The sequence below is a fragment of the Python bivittatus genome, unplaced genomic scaffold, assembly GCF_059951505.1.
Source record: "Python bivittatus isolate LINGU-HERP-01145 unplaced genomic scaffold, Pbiv_v1 ctg000200_np1212, whole genome shotgun sequence".
Classification (NCBI taxonomy): Eukaryota; Metazoa; Chordata; class Lepidosauria; order Squamata; family Pythonidae; genus Python; species Python bivittatus.
Genome location: NW_028277040.1, coordinates 16,890,570 through 16,908,241, shown reverse-complemented (window position 1 = coordinate 16,908,241; position 17,672 = coordinate 16,890,570). Strand labels below are relative to the sequence as shown.

General features: G+C 36.7%; 1 protein-coding gene across 4 annotated transcripts in view; it reads right to left on the bottom strand.

The window, feature by feature from the left end:
- Positions 1 to 17,672, bottom strand: part of NCKAP1 (NCK associated protein 1) — a 66,638-nt gene that overhangs the window by 18,742 nt on the left and 30,224 nt on the right. For all 4 annotated transcript variants that reach the window (XM_088135731.1, XM_088135732.1, XM_088135734.1 and 1 more), the window contains 10 exons: positions 15,964 to 16,012; positions 13,437 to 13,593; positions 12,262 to 12,318; positions 11,497 to 11,593; positions 11,253 to 11,359; positions 8,342 to 8,474; positions 6,527 to 6,608; positions 5,567 to 5,625; positions 2,797 to 2,942; positions 899 to 1,031 (listed from right to left, as the gene is read on the bottom strand). In XM_088135731.1, coding sequence (XP_087991857.1) covers positions 899 to 1,031; positions 2,797 to 2,942; positions 5,567 to 5,625; positions 6,527 to 6,608; positions 8,342 to 8,474; positions 11,253 to 11,359; positions 11,497 to 11,593; positions 12,262 to 12,318; positions 13,437 to 13,593; positions 15,964 to 16,012 — 1,020 coding nt within the window. The remainder of the gene's footprint in view (positions 1 to 898; positions 1,032 to 2,796; positions 2,943 to 5,566; positions 5,626 to 6,526; positions 6,609 to 8,341; positions 8,475 to 11,252; positions 11,360 to 11,496; positions 11,594 to 12,261; positions 12,319 to 13,436; positions 13,594 to 15,963; positions 16,013 to 17,672) is intronic.

Here is a 17,672-nt window from a genome sequence, read left to right as displayed (position 1 = left end):
AAACACCAAAGAACTTGTGTATCTTAGCTAGGAAGAACTAGATGCAAGGCTTATTCACTGAAAATAGCTTTTAACATTTATTTGGGCTAACACCACTGCAAGAAAGTGTTATCCTTTATAGTTTAGTCACTGAAAGCATTCAGTTTACACACACTCAGCAACAGGATATGAATCTAACGAATAAACAAATATCTTGAGTACACATGGCTAGACCTCCCTTCAACAGAATTAACATTAAAGAGATGACATGTATTCTTACTATACCTAGCTAACCCCGCCCCCCCCCAACTTATCTGACCCAGTAAGAATAATTTTATAGCAAGTTCTGTTTTAAAAAATCCTTAAATTAGAAGGAATGAAACTAATCAGCTCAGGCCACTGCTAAGAATTATCTGTCTCCTCTGAAATCTTGCTGAGTTGGGGATGAGGCAGAAATGTACCCCTTACTCTCTGACATATTATCTCTAAAACCAAATGTGCCCTTTTTCTTCAACATTGCCACAAGGAGACTAAGTCAGGCTGATCTGAGAGGAACCACATTCTTCTACCTGATCATCCAACAGCTTATGCCCCATGTATTTTAAGTTTCCTCTGTGCAAAGGGTCATTTATGGCAACGGAAGGTATAAATGTTTTAATAAACCAGTAAGCACATTTAAATACTGATTTGAATTTTAGTGTGTTTGTGTGTGTGCAGGAGTGATTTCATAATCAGCCATTTTTTATTTCTCAAGAATAGAGGAATTTCTAATAGAACAGAGAAAATTTTGAGCTGTGTGATTCATTGTAGTTGACAAAGGAGGTATTCTAATCCAGTCTTGCCTCTCTCTATAAAAATAGTATCATCCTCCAGCTTCTCTTTCTACTTATGCAAGTGTTACTTTAAGTCACAGTATTACCTCTTCTGGGCACAGTTCATGGGTACAGCTCATAAAGTGAGTGCAAAGCAGCGGGAACGCAATTGAGTATCTGGATTGGGAGGGCAATTCCAAGCACTGCTGAAACATCTTCTCAAAAGCACGACTGTAAAAACTGTTCAGAATCATTGGTTACATTTGCATTTTACTTGGAGAAAATGGTTAGAAATCAATAAACAGTATAAAAGACGCAACTAAGTCTACATTTAACATGCCAGAAATTGTATATATTATTTATACAATACCTAAACCTTCTAAAGACTGAAACACAATATAACATGAGAGCTTCAGAACATCACAAATTATTCTAATAAAAATCAGAGGAATAAATAAAACTAGAGCAGTCATAAATTAAAATAGAATCGATTTCCAACTCAAAAGTTATCTGAAGGAAGCAAGTCACCACTGACCACTTGAAAGGAAAAATGAAAGAGCAGAACAGTCTTTTAAAAATTCAACACAGACCCAACTGCAGAAGAATGTTTCTAGTGGATTCTGAATATAAAACATAAAAGCAAAATAATGAAAAAGTGTATACCAGTGTCACATTGCCTGTTCGGTCAGGAAACATTTCTCATGATAAATGGTTAAAATTGCCACATCTATTATATATGGTTTTCCAGTTTTCTTTGAAACAGTATATTTTTGGACTAAAGATCACATGAGTATACATGATTAAAACCTAAGACATACCAACTGAAGGATTTTTTAAAAATTCTGAAACACTTTGTTGCTGAGTACTAAAGTGGATTAGTGTTTGTTCAGTAACAGCCAGCAAAATTTGCACATCCCAAATAAAGAAGCAAAGCAGTATGGGTAGAGCTTTTCTCATCCATTTCTTCATTGTTTTTCCAATCAGAATCCATTTTCATTATTTTGCAATTTTGTCTGTATACTGGAATTTGCACTTTTGAATTATACAAGATTATATTAAAGGGAGCCTTCTGACTGGCCACAGACTCCTCAGTCCAGATCAATCTGAAAGCCTGGACAGGCAGACTGTCTATCAGACAAGCTGGCCCCAAACAGTTCATGGCTCTGAAGGCCAATACCAGCACTATATTTAACATCAAGAGGGACACCTGGAGTGGATCATTCTTCCTGCTGCTAACGGCCAGTTTGACGTAGTGGTCTAGAAACTGGGAGTCTCAGTCCTGGCTTAGGTACAAAGCCAGCTGGGTGACCGTAGGCCAGTCACTCTCCCTCAGCACTAGGAAGGAGGGAAGGACAAGTCCACTTTCAAAAAATGCTGCCAAGAAAACTGCAAGGGGCATTTTTCAGGAGTCAAAACTGACTTGAAGGCACAATTTTTTCTCCCTTCTGTTGCTATTGCACTGCACCAACTGCCAAACAGATGAATGGCATGCTGGCAGGAATGACCCAACTCCACACCCACTGCTAGCTTCCTCCTCGTCTTTGGCAGCATCCCCCTTACGGCCTCCATCCAAGGTAGACTGCCCCCACCATATGCCACTGTCAACAGGTATGTAAGCAACAGCATGGCAGAAAAACTAGTTTAATCAACTAGATTAAACTGATACAATTTAATACATTCAGTAGCTGGATCCCCACTCTTCTATAGGTAGCAAGGGACTAAAATCCAAATTAAAATGGTTTTCTTCCACTCTCCGAATCAAACTGTAGCTCATAATATGTACTAACAGTGCATTTCTATAATGTTTCTTCAAAACTGTTCCATGGAATTCAGTGGGTCCCACACAAGAATAGATTGCGATCTAGTAGTATGGATGCAATTTAACAGTGTTAACAGCAGTCATTTTACAGCATTTCACAATTCGCACCTTCTCTTTAAAGTTGGAGTTGGGTCAGCAAATGTTACAAACATTAATAAAAGTTCAAAACTAAATTAAATAACATACCAAAATATAGAAAGATCTGATGTTTCTACCAACATCTCAACCAAAGAGTCTACCATTTTTGTGTGGAAAATGATTGTGTTCATCATCTTTCCAAGTTCTCTGTGGTCTGCAAGACTAAGTGAAGCCTTAGACACACTAGTATAAGCCTGTAAATATATAATATAACAAGGAAAATAAATAATAGAGGGATCCCAATCTAAGACTTAATTCTTCTGAGAGAATCTGTCACTATTTATATGGAAGCATTTATGTAATAAAAGTGAATGAAAGATAAAACAAAATACACTTTCATTATATTGTGCTTAATCTGGGACAAGTCACTTTTATCAATCACCATGTAGAAAATTTCAAAATGCTCAACAACGTTCTGTGTGCAAACTGTCTATTTTTGAAAAGGTAATTATAAATAAATAAATAAATAAATAGACAAGATTTATCTGAGAACTAAAGACTATTTTCTTCAGTTACTTTTATTTAAAAGTTCAATTTGGAGTTATGAATACTATTTTTCTTATAAAAGAGTATTTATTGTTTAAATATTTCCACAATGCTACCTGAGTGGGATCAAAGCCAAATCAGGACAGAACAGTAATGTGCTAATTTGCAATTATTGTAAATGTTACTTGAAATGGTATGATAAAAAAATTCTAAGTTTGTCTATAGCCAAAAACCTCCTGGGCCTAAATGCAGAATTAGAATTTTAAGCATTCTCTTGTAGTATCTGAAAAAAACAAATCCAACATAAAAGGACCAGCATGTTCTTCCAACTCTTGTTCTTTGAACAACTGAGGAAAACCAGACTTTACACACTATCTCAAAAGCAACTTCCAAGAAAAATGATTGGGTTTATGTTTGACAATGGGATCTTTCTATGAGGGTACTCTTGGGGTACGTGCAATAAATTAATCAAGAATTTCTAAACTGATTTGGCTCTACAACTGTTATTACAGATCTCTATTTGCATCATCTTATTTTGCATTTCTTCAAATAATCTGGTGTTACCCAGTGTTCCTGCTTTAAACAAAGGCTGTATTTGAATGTCTAACAAGGTTTATTTTATGAAAAAGGTTGCCCTCCAGGTTAAGCTGGCTAAGTGTTTTAGAGCTTCTAGAATATTCAGTTTCAAAAAACAAAAGACATATTTAATAATCCAGGACTGAAGCAGTAGTTTAGAGATGGTTAGAGAAGTGACACTGGCTTGCCATGTTACATGAACACAGATGCATGATTTATATGTGGCTTATTTGATCCAAACAGAAGCTTGTTCTGCTCAGGCACAGCCAGCAACAGCAATCACAAATTGGAAGCAGTTTTGCCAATGAACCAGTCTCTACGGTGCCCTGCCAGAACAACTAGAATGACTTGTATTTTCACTGCAACCCTGTTACAGATAATCAATGTTTCATTTAATAGCAGCCTCCATCCTGATACCAAAGCAGTTTTTAAAAATCTAATTTGAGCACTGCTCTTAAAGCCCATGCAGGATATTGGACAAACATGGTGCTCCTTTCCAGCATGTCCAGTAAGAATCAATGAAATCATACAGGGAAGTTATGCTGGCCGTTTTAGCATTGCACAAATCAATGTAATGCCATGGAACAGCAATAAATGTGGGATGACTGCAACAGAGGGAGAGAAAAACAACATTTGCTTGCTTGTCTGCAAACCAATTCATGCCTAAGGTTAATAAAGGGCTTTTTGTTTTTAAAGGCATGAATTATTGCAATATAAAACATATCCTGTGCTTATGAGATAGGAGACAATTAATTAATCATGGACACATTGATCTGAGTCACACATAAAAGAGGTGGAACAAAGAATGCCCATGGCCATTAAAATCTGGGCATATCTCACCTTGAATAAACCAAGGCAAACGAGTAGTCCCCGGGTTAAGAACACCTGTTTTACAGACGACCCGTAGTTAAAAAGGGAGCCTATTGTAGCAAAATTCCAGTTAAATACACAGTGATTTGAGCTAAATACACAATGGTTCGGGTTAATTACACAATACTACTTATACAGTATTATACAATAATACTGTTCTGGCTTATGTACAAATTCGACTTAAGGACAGACCTTGGGAACGGAACTCATTCTTAAACTGGGGACTACCTATAATTGTTTGAATCAGATCAATGTTATGTATTATATTTTTTTTTAATTGTAGGTTTTTGAATATACTTAAAAATCAGCAACTCAAAAGCAGTGGAATCTTTAAGATGTTATTCTTCCTTTCACCAGATTAACTTGCAGAGTCCATATAGGCGACCTTAGGTTCTTATTTTATGCCCTTCAACTACATGAACTGTACAGTATGCTTTATCCTCACATTACAAATATTTATGATTATATTAAACAAGATAGAAAGTAAGCAGCTTCTAAAAACTTCTCTATTTAGGAGCTATCAGTTCTTCTGTCTGAAAAATTCTTGATCCAGGCCATTTTACACATGTTAACTTGAATGTTATTTTGTTCCAAATAACCGAACACAGCTGTTCACATGACAAATTATTCCATTTACTATCCATGCATGTGAACAGATAGCAAACATGTTTTTTTGCTAGCAGAGCAGGATGGCAGCTTTAATCATTATAGACAGCAGTTCATTTATGTTAATGTATTATTTATTAAGTTCATTTATGTTCAGGAAACATAGATTTGAAAATATGAAATCAAACACTTAAAATTACTGGCTTGACCAAAAATTGTTAGGCTCTATGGTGGAAAAAAACAAAACACTGCATTTAGAATACACAAAGATAATTCTTACCTGTAATCTAAACCAGTCAAGCCTCATTCCTCTGAAGTCAAATACCTCTCCATCTTCAACTGCAGCATGGAAGGAAATGAAATATGAACTCTGTAACATACTATTAATGTACTATGCAGAGCTCTGTACAATTCTCTAAATGAAACGGCAGTTCATGTACCTTGCTGAAATTTGAATGGAGAAAATCTAAGCTCAAGCTAAATCTTTTAGAAACTCCAGACGATTATCCTGAAACACTGTCGTTCAAAATGTTCAGGGAGACCTAAGTTATATCTGTAGCTTTCTATACAGAGTTCCTACAAATATTTTGTGAGAAATCTTCTGAAGCAGAACAACTGTGCCAATCTTACCTGTACTGGACATCACACCAACAGTCTATAGTAAGTAGAAGAGACTCACGTAAAGGCAAAGGCAATGCCACATTTGGCTTCAGGACTAGCATCATCTTGAACAAGATGAGCTTATATTTGCAAATGAAAGACTGACAGCTCAGTCTCTGTCAGTGGGCAGTTACTTTGCAAGTAGCAAAAACACATGCAGAAAAAAAAAAGAAGGACCTGTTCAAAGACACTTAACTCACTTGGTCAAAAACAGCTATATGAAACATAAACGTGAGTGTGTGTTCGTATGTACAATGTTGCTCAGAATGATGTAAGGCAGGAATCAGCAGACTTCCAAGCAAGAACACTTCCACCAAGTGTCACAGATGCCACTGAATAAATAAGATATACACTACTAAAGGCCCAAACCCCACAAGGTCATTTGTAAATACTAAGTTCTTGCGAGATGAGGTAACTTGCAAGATTTCTACCCTTTTGCCAATCCCTGGTGTAAGAGAGCATCTTTTAATGGGGAATGAAGATTATGGAGCTCACCTAAACCATACTCTTTTTAAATCCTTTAATCTCTCTCTCTCTCTCTCTCTCTCACACACACACACACACAAACTCTCTCTCTTACCTTGTTTCACACTCAAGGAGGTCATAGTGTTTACAAAAGAGGACATAATGATGGATTCATCTTCAGGGCACACTGAAAGATTCTAGAAATTAAAATTTATAAAGAAAACAAGTTACAGCATTGGTTAATTCTGTAATCAATCACTAACAGCAAGTTACCACAAAAGGGAATTCTTCACACACACACACACACACTCTCTTCTCTCTATATATTAATGATAAAAAGTGCTTTGAAACCTATGTATGTGTGGACATAGCAAGTGTCTGCAATTCTTTAAAGCAACTACTTCTCTTCCTGGGATCGTTCAGCCACCTGCTGCTTTAAGCTGATGCAGATAGGTCGTTGTTCACATTCCCACATGCTCTAAGGCACCTTTTTAAAAGAACAAAATCCAAAGCATTGCATCTAAAGCCCCAATACACATATACACAAACACACACACATTTATTAGGAAGTTTTCCTGCCCGACTACTTGCATTCCTAGCCAGATATTTGTGTAGATAAATACTAAGTGGTGTTAACAGTGTATAAAGTCTGATGCATGCAATCTATGTATAAAAGTTAAGTGAGTGATGAGAAAGAGGGCACATCATTTTATAGACAGCATTAAAAAAAATAAAATCCACTCATAAAATTTCAAATGAAAATTGTTCTTAATATTGCTTCACGGCTATCAAGCTAAAATAATTTAATCCACAAAATACAAGAATGAAGTATATTTTTAACATTCCCCACCATGTCTATATAATATGAGCCTGAGAGGTTATTGGTGAAAGCAGGAAAATTAGAGATTTTAATTATAGATATCTGAGAACTTTTACAAGTCAAATGCTAACATATAGGGATAGTCAACCTAATAGTTACCATCAGATGTTTTAGACAACTTGTCTTAATCATGCTAGGTAGAGCTGAAATGCACGAAAGTTTAACTTACAGAAGAGAACTTCCTTCTGAGTCTCAATGTGCCATATAAAATGACTGATTTTTATGAATACTTATTTATACATTTATAAATTGTACAATTACAACCTAATGATCTGCAGGACCATCTCTTCCATTAGGAAGCTATCCAAATATTAGATACGGAGGAAAGGTCTTTTTAAAATGCCATTGCTGATCAAAGTTCACTTATACGGTACATGGGATGGAGGCTTCTCCACAGTTCCACGGAACATATTTCCTCTGTTTAGGTGGGCAGTTAAGATGGATCTCTTTTGGCAGGTTTTTGTTCATTAATATGAGTGTTCTTTTTAACATATGTTTTAACTTTTTGTCTATAGTTTGTTTTTCAATTTCGGTTACCCATCTTGACATCCTAGCTAAGTAGAACATAATCAAAGAAAGAAAGAAATAACGAAAGCTTACTGAGCTATACTGATAAAGGAGGGGGGCACCAGTTGCTTACTTCCTCTGCTTTTGCTTCTGCTACTGTGTCTTCACATGCCCTTTCCTTATTACAAGAACCTTCACATTCATTATATGCATATGTGGTTTAAAATATAAAGCAGCGTTAGTAACTAGCTCTCAACATCTTAATGAATCTTCGATAAAGGATAAAAGTTGAGCCCCATCTAGTGGTCACTAGAAAAAGGTAATTTATCTTTTTGCAAGCAATTTTGTCCTTCCAGACAAAATATGTAGACCTTAAAAAGTTTCTTTGTGAGTAGTATATCTTTTTACAGTAACTAATATGAAACATAAGCTTTATACTGCTTTTAAACAGGAATTTTCCCACTAGGTTAAAAATACACGACACTATTTAATCCAGCTCTTGTAAATTCTGTCAGATTTCATGGCAAAATCCTCACCACTCACCTGTACAAGTTCATTTAAAACAACTGCATCAAAACCTGATAGATATTGAACATAGTATCTTTGCATCACTGGGCCATATTTTCGTACATGTGCTCTAAGCTCTTCCATGTAGAAAATCAGTTCTGCTATGTGCCTGAAAGAACAGAATAAAACAGGTGATTGACAAATGGAAAAAAAATACAGCGAATTTGTAGTGGGTGGGAAAAGACCAACAGCGTGAAAACTTTGATGACTTTTTTTTTTTTGCTTTTAACTTCTTAATATTGTTTTCACTGAGACAGAATTCTAAAGAGAAAAGAGCTAAACAGGGATATCTCATGAAGAGACTATACAAAAGACTCTCTTCATGCAAATACTTTATTACTGAAAAAGCTGTATGTTTGTCCCAGTTAAGGCTACACAATTAAGAGGAAAAAGTATTAAAAAAGTACATTTGGAAGAAGTGGAGAGGGGACAAATGGGAAGGGATGAATCACTCAGCATCATCACTTGTCTTCCAGCTGAATGGGAAGGAAGCTGCAAGGAACTGGGGAGGGAGAGGGCCACACTTGAGGTATAGGCCTATTTCCTGTGGCCTTTGGAAACCCCGTCTGTGATTGCTGAAAACATCAATTTCCTGCCAGTTTCAGATGTAAAACACATGAAAAGTGCATTACAAGCCTTAAAAAGCAAAGGCCCCCACCCACAAACATTAAAACCACAATTTGTGGTGTGATTCCACCCATTTGGAGCCATTCAGCCTCTTAAAATGTTAAATGTTGCACTTGATCGCTAAAAGGTCGCCCACATCTTCTATAGGGAAAAAGACAGAGGGGAAGGGTTACAATGCTCCTGCTTTAACAGTCAGAAATGGATGACTAAAACAAAACCTCTGTGGCAAATAAGACGTTTAATGAACTCCTGGCAATCGGTTAAAAATGATGGCGTGCATCCAAAGGTATTGCAGGGAATACTCCACATATAATGAATCTTCCCTTTGGAAAGAATCAGTTCTATTGGAGAATGCCGTTCCATCAGTGGACGGGCCCATAAGATACAGCCTAGCGTAAGGGACAGGAGGAGTTTGGCGCCCTGTTCCGATTCTAAACATCCACAGCAGAGCAACATTAAGACTGAGGCACATTTTCCTGTCAATATTCCTCCAAAGCTATTCTGTGGAACTCAGGCCAATTCATTTAGGGAAGAGTTTCCCAAATTGGTCAATGCTGACCCCTCCAAGGGTCGATAGGATTATCCGTTATTATGATTGTTATTATTAGTTGCAGTAGCATTTATTAAATTATTTTCATATAATAAATGTTTGGGGGTCGATGAACAACCTGAACTTCATGAAGGGGTCAATGACCTGAAGGGTTTGGGGACCCCTGATTTAGGGTATTATCTTAGAAACTTAACTTCAATGTTCGTTTACTATTTTCAGAGGCTGCAACATTTTCAGTAGAAATGGATTGGCAGAAATGCGTATTTGCGAAGCATCATGGTTACAACTAGATGACTTGCAAGTATTTAAAACTGTGATATGAATAAAGGAAGCAAAAGATATACTGTATATACTCAAGGATAAGCTGAGAATTTTTGGTGCCAAAAAGCACCCAAAAAATTGGGTTTGGCTTATCCGCAGATGGGCTTATCTGCGAGTATATACTGTAATACTTTTTAAAAATAAGTATTTGAAAAATGCGGCTCAGCTTATCTAAGGGTGGGGCATTTTCCATGGTATTTTGGTTAAAAATTCGAGAGTCGGCTTATCTGCGGATGGGCTTATCCACAAGTACATACATATGCTTCGCAAAAAGAAAACAATCTGTGATGACGGAAATTATATTACAGAATGAGTACACGCACACATGCACCACAAACAAGCTGTTTTCAGGGACATTACTGGAGAAGCACAGCTTTTTTATACTGTCACAATTAAGAAACCTATATAATTAACTTTATGTGCCCAGTGAGGTTTTTGTTTGTTCTTGCTGACTTTCATCACATTTTCAAAACAGATCAAATTGGCTCTGAGATCTAATGTTGTTTCAAAGGTAAGTTTACAATACAATGATGCATGTGTGTGAATTAATTAATATAAGTGTTTTAAATCTCTTTAGGATATTCAGAACATTTTGGTGAGCTTTAAGTTGAGGGATATTGACGCATTCTTCACACTGACCCACCCAGTGTGCATTGATATTTACAGAACATGGTATTAACAACATTATTCTCAGAAAGGAGCTGAGTAATAAAACCAAAATCGTGTCAGCAGCTATTTCTCCGCAATAATAAAGATCTGCTGATGGGAACTTGTTTCAGATTCCATCTTAGTTATACATGTGGTGATGGCAGGGAGAACAGCAACAACGAAGCAACTATTAAATGCCTTTATTAATATGACCTTTTCTATTGGGGCCCCATTACTTTCTTGTCTGTTCACTTTCGGTAGACAAATAAAAGCTGGGGGAACTAATTAGAGCCCCTGTCCTATTCCATTTCATTAATACAATGTTGTTTTCAATTTGTATTCTCTCTCTTATTTTTATTTTTTAACTTCTTATAAATTACTAGTAGTAAATATTTTAAATTAATGAAACTTAACATTTCAGTTGCAATCTAGCTTTTATACACTATAGTAACGCAGTTCCCTATATAATATTGGGAATATCCAAATCAGCATGTCCCATAAATCCTGTTTTATAAACCTTAATATACAGCTTTCAGTCAATACACACAACTATGTTTTGATATAATTTCATTTTTACAGGGGACCCTTCGCAACCATGACATAGAGAACATTTATTTAATCTGTCAAGAGATAAAAGGCATTCTATGGATCACAGTGTACAAGTAGTGCCCAGTAAAGGGGCGGATACATCATAAGCTGCAAGGAACATGCCCCCCACAGCTATTCCAGATATTGCCTTACTTATCTATGAAATCATCCGCGCTTTTCTTAGGCATATTATCTGCATGTCGAAGCAGCCAAATAATTTCATCACGAGCAAAGGACAATGCCATAAACACAAACAGGGCCTGAAAAGAAAGCAACACATTCACTGGTGGATTCATTTCTAAAGAAGGTACATGTATCAAACTGAATTGCCCAGAACAAGACAACAGAACTAGTAATTCTGAAGGAGAACCCTTTTCCTGTAGTATTATTTATTTACCTTGGGACCCAAAAGTCCTGGCTGATCTGACAAGACAGTGGCTAGCTCTTTTAGTGCAGACCGTAAAAACTTGCGCCGTTCTCTGTGCATTGAACCTCTGTTTGAAAAATACAAATTTTATGATTAACATTACCAATATACTACACTTGGTAGTAGTGTAATAAGTCTCAGGTTGTTTGGAGGTCTCTGGCTGGTGATCATTAAAAATGAACTGTATTATGTCTTGCTCCTTAAACTACTAATTCATACAATTTCACAGCCTGATTATTTTTATGTGGCTGATAAAGCCTAATGTCCACAAGGACTATTTTTAATATTTTTATACAGCCAGAGCATTCTAGAATTGTTTCACAACATCTACTTTGTAACTCCGCTCTTAAAGAGTTTAACAAAAAACAATTCCAGAACAGACCAACTACGGAAGATAGCATAGAGTGAGCTCCATGATAGAGAACAAAGACTTGGATTCAACAATCCAGCTGAGGAGGCCAGAGGACATTGTGCTCACGCACGAAGGGACATGCTAATATCCCCCTCCCTTGAAACAAGTTCCACAAAAGAAAGAAGACGCCCCCCACCCCCGAGCATCTCCGAAGTGTGCGGGTGCCACAGCTGGAAGAAGGGGAAAGGAGAAAAAAAAATGGGAATAGCCCTCACTTTGTGAAATGGGATCTAAATCTGTCTCTTAACTTTACTATAAAATTTAGATGGATATGAATATGTAATTAGCAGCATTCTAAAAAAGTTACTTTGTAGTGCACTTACGCATGTGAGACAGCAGCTTCTTTACATTCCCTTATGTCATTTATACGCTTGTTATAGCTGCAAGGATAAATAAAATGTATAAACACGGTGGTGATGTAAATTTTCTGTGAATCTACTTACAGAAGACAAGGAAATCTTCCTTTACTTAATAAAGAACCAAAGGCTCAAAGACCAAAGGCTTCCTTAATATATTTAGATTCAACAAAAACACAGGGTAACAGAAACAGGAAAAGAAGGGTTCTGTATCCCCCCCCCCAAGAACTGGAAGACACGCAACAGGAAGCACATTTTAAATTAAGATTTAATTTTAGATGTTAAACAGCTCCAGGTTGTGCCTACTATTCCTATAGCCCTTGGCTTTTTGTTTCTCATAATGCTTTTGCTTTTTTCTTTTAGCAGCGTACTTTACCCCAACAGTCAATTCTTTTTTGGCTCCTCTAAGGACATTAACTTGCAAATCTCTGCAAGATCCAGGTATTACTTCAAGATATATCCAATCCTTCTTGCATTACAGAAACCATGTCTCTATTTTTCTCAATTTCAGAAACTGTTTGCAACTGGGAGAGAAAAGGATGCTCTTTAAAAGTAATGTCCAAAAATCTGGGAGGAGAGGACTAGATGAAGAACCTTCTGGATATGATCAGTGAAACATTTATGTACTTTAATAATGACCACATGAAGTATGCATTAGTAATTTAACATGCAAATTTAGGAATGCTATGAACACCCTAAATTTAAAGTAAAATCAAACCTATTAATGAATATTGAAACAAGCACCTAAGACTTCAATAGATGTAATTCTCTCTGGTACTGAGGGATAAGGCCAACAGATTACTCTGATCTTCCCTTCTAATTTCACCAGTGGGTTGCATCTGTTAATACTACTAAGTAAAATTGACTTGGATATTCCCATTATGGACCCCAATTAAACTCAGGTTCTAAATGACTTAGATTCATTTTAACACAGCTTGACAAGAGTCAAACATAATGAAACATCTTTACCAGATGTAAAGATGCTAACATTTTCTAGCACGGTAAAGCTAGAAATGAGTGGGGAGAGGTGGAAGATAACATTGCTCCTCCTACCAAACTCTTAATGCTGATTATCTGGAATATCTTCTGTTTTGTTGTATCTCAATCATCACATAATATGTGTAATTAAAGAGAAACTATACCCTCTTATGTTTACAAACAAATCTTCAGCAGCTTTATGAATATGAAAAACTTCATCCCGAAAGAGAGCCAAGCAGGAGCTGCTTTGAAGAGCAAGTTTCCAAAGGGTCAGAGCTGTTGCGTCACTATTCAGGATTCCATGGCACAAAATAAATCCAACTTTGAAATGAGGGGGAAAAAGTTACAAAGATATAAAAATGATTACCAAGAATTAAAGCAGAATACTAAAATACAAACCCATTACATTCTACCCACAAAAAAAAAATCAAATAGATCATACATACCTTTTATTGCATCCAGTTAATCAATTTTCAACCTGCTTGATCTTAATATACAATGATTTTAGCATCCCTGTACGGCTTAAAATAATCACTGTGCAGGTAGTCCTTGTTTAATGACCACTCATTTAGTGACCATATAAAGTTACAATGGCACTGAACGAGGGGGACTTATGACAGGTCCTCATAGTTGCGGCCATCACAGATCCTCATGGTCATGTGATTGCAATTTGGGTGTTTGGCAACCAGCTCACAATTATGATGTTGCAGCATCTCATGGTCACGATAGCCCTATGTGACATTCACTGCCAGCTTCCAACAAGCAAAGTCAATGAAGTAGCCAGCAGGAGGTCACAAAGAGTGATCATATGACTGTGGGATGCTGTGACTGTGCAGGATTTGCCTAATAATGGCAACTGGGACTGCCACAATTGCCTTCGTAAGTTGGCGTGGTTACATGACATTGTGCCTTATGACCACATTGCCTAGCAATGGAGTTCCTGGTCCCAATTACTGTTGGTAAGTGAGGATTACCTATACAAAACATACAAAATGACTTTTCACTGTCTGTGCTCCCTACAGCCATTCCCCCCATGATCTGAATCCCAACAGTACCTGGTGATACCCATTCTTTAATGGGAGAGAAGGGTAAAAGTAAATGGTGAGCAACCATATTACCTATAGTTAATTAAAGCTAAATTAAAATGTAATCAAATTAATTTTTTATCATGGCCTCACCCATTTTGGCCCTAAGAAAATACCAGATGCTTAAAAAAAAAAAAAACCCCAAAACTGCATACCCTTGGTTTAAGAGGAAAACATTTGATATGTTATGTGTTGAAATATAACGTGAAAAACCTTTCCCATCTTTACATTAACTCAATTTTTTTAAAAAAAGAGGCATTCTAGTTCTTTCTCCGCTAAAAATCAAATCAAATCCCTATAAGTGCAAACAATCTGTGCATTAATAATAGTGCATTAATAAGTGTATTAGAAAAGCCAATCCCTAGCTTTTACATCTATTGCATCAGAACATTAAGTCCTACCAAAAGGACAATGGCTCTTCAATTGGCAATTCCAAAAATATTCAAGGTAAGGATTGAAAACCTCCATCACCTGGCCAGCCAGCCTGGATCATCCAGCTCAAAAGTCCTCAACGCCACACTCCCCCCTGCTCCCCCAGGAAAGCATTCTACCTCCTACAATAGCTGGCTGAGAGGTTCAGGTGACTCCAGGCACTTCAAAGAGAAAATGCAAGGATAATAAGCACCATTGCTGCCTATTTCCTCTTGCATGAATAAACTGATGCCAAGTGACAGGTCTTTTGTGACTTTCCCTTTGTAGATCTCTCCTGTTAGTCCTTGGGCTGAACTCTTGTTTCTCACAGAGGTATCCACAAAATCCCCTTTTGGTTCCCCACTTTTGGCATAAAAAAAAAGAGTCTTGTCATTTTAAACTCCTACTAATTTCCAGGGAAAACATTTAAGCACATTCTTGATTCTCTTCCCACTAGTGTCAGTGGAACTCTTTTGGGTCATGCCTATAAGAAATGTTAACAGTTGGAAAAGTTAAGAGTTTGTGCAGTTGTTAACACTACTTGACCCTAAAAAAGGAAAGGAATTGGAACCAAACTTTCCAAGAATATTCATATTACACACTGTGCCAGCCAGTCTAGTTAACAGGATCATGTGTGCCTCAGTTTTAACTCCCCACTGGCCTTGGGCAGCTCTTTAACAACAGTCTGCAGCTTTTCTATGACTAAGTCCATCATCCAAACCTGCCACAACCAAAATTTGAAACCGAGTAACTACTGGTTCCAGTTCTGGTTCACGTTTACTAGAAATGGAAGCTGTACAGTCTGGGACTGGGATGTAAGATGCATGCTTCAGTTTGTTAACTTGGTCATCTTAAAATGTTACAGAATCAGGGCTCCATCTTTCAATTTCCTTCCATTACTTGAGTTCTGTCACCCTTTACAATTTGTCTTATGTCACCATAAAAATTAACTACTAGTAATCAGCTAAAATTGATTGTGACCTAGATTTAAAAAGGCCAAAACATCAGCTGAAGATGAAATGTTGTTTAGCATCATTTTAGGCTGCTGTACCCAAAGGTTATGGTTAAAGCTATAAATATATTGCAGCAGAGAATAGAATAAATGTCTCTATTCTCTCACCATCCTACAAACTGATACTGTGACACCACAGTAAAGAACATTAATTGCAAGCACAGCAGTAAAATTTAAACTTACAAATTATCCACTTTTCCATTGTATCCAGAGAGAGATATTCACATGGCATCTGTTTAGAAAAGCAAATTTTAATCACAAATGGAAAACAGCAATCTAGTTAATATAAGATTTGCTTTCACCTAACATCTACTAACATTATAAAGAAAAGCGGTCTTTCAGGGAAAGATAACGTACAGATATTTCAGGGTTATAAAATGGTTCAGAGTGTATTTTCTAAGCTTATCTGTGTTTTGTTTCAAATATACTGACTCTTATAGTTTCTCAGTTCTGGATTGGCATGGTCAAAATCTACTGTCAGGACAGTTTAGCTATAACTCTGCAATCACTTGGGGTTGGGGGAGGTGTTCAGTTCAATAAGAAATGCACATTTTGTTATAATCTAATTATTACTAGAAATATACTGAAAGTTCTCCTGACTTAGAATTGTGAAGACCTTTAATACTGATTTGAGACTGACTTACTATTCAATCTGAGTTCTGAGACACATTTCCCAACCTGTATTTAAAGATGAGTTAACTCTTCCTTGTGATGATTCTCACGGGAGCCCCTTGGGAGAATGTAATGACTTAATCATCACAATTTTGCCATCTGCGATAGCCGCAGACATAATTCTAATGGATTAGTGCTGTCCAATGAGGCATAACTAAATATACTATATTGTATATATAAACACAATATGTAGCAGGTTACATCTGCAGCAATGAAAAAATCAGGCAAGCACTATTTATAGCCTAACGATTTTTATTATTTTGATTCTGTAATTTAAGAATCTAGCATCCAGGTCAATTAAATTACAATTTTATGTTTAATGGCCCAAATGTAACCTGACTTGCATTAAGATTAACAAAGAGAACTAGAGATAAAAGCATGTATGAGAAAGTCATCTTAATATGCTGCTTGCCATTATGATAAGGTTGTATAAAATTCACTCATGGCATAAAACTATAATAGGAAAAAAAAATCCCTCTTTTGTAGTACTACAACACAGAGATCCTCCATTAAAACTGAACAGGGGAGACTCAAGACTGATAAAAATAATACTTCTTTACACAAGGACTGGTTAAATTATGGAAAATTCACTGCCACCTGACTTAGTGATATTCACTAATTTACAAGTTTTTAAAAGGGGACTGGGCAATTCTTTGAAGGTAGGGTTATCCATGCCTACTGAAGTTGACAGCTACATTCCACCTCCTGAACCAAAGGCAGTAGAAGGGAATCCTCTCTCCAGCCTTCAACTTGTAAGCTTTCAGAATGCCTCTGGTTGGCCTTTCAGCTGGCCCATTAGAGTGCATTTTAATTTACATACCGAGAAAAATCCAACAATGAAGTTCTATACAACGTGGCATATAAGAGCACTAATAATAATTTGTTTGTGTAAATTTATTCCCCATCCTACCACCTTACAGTGTTCCGGGCAGCTAACTTTTCCTAGATAATAACCAGGGCACTCATCCATTAACTGGGTTAATATAAGATACCCATCTAGGCTAAAAGGGCTTTGTCTAGTTTGTGATTTAGCATGCCACCATCTCAGCCAGCATTTTAAGTTTTAAAGTTCTATACAGTGATTTGCTTGGACATAAGATGTTATGCAAATACATCCATTAATTTATGTTAATCCACATTTAGGCATATTATATGAACTCAGAAAGGTGGATTCAGAGGATAACAGGGCTGGTGGACGAGTGTTTTGCATCCCTCCCCAC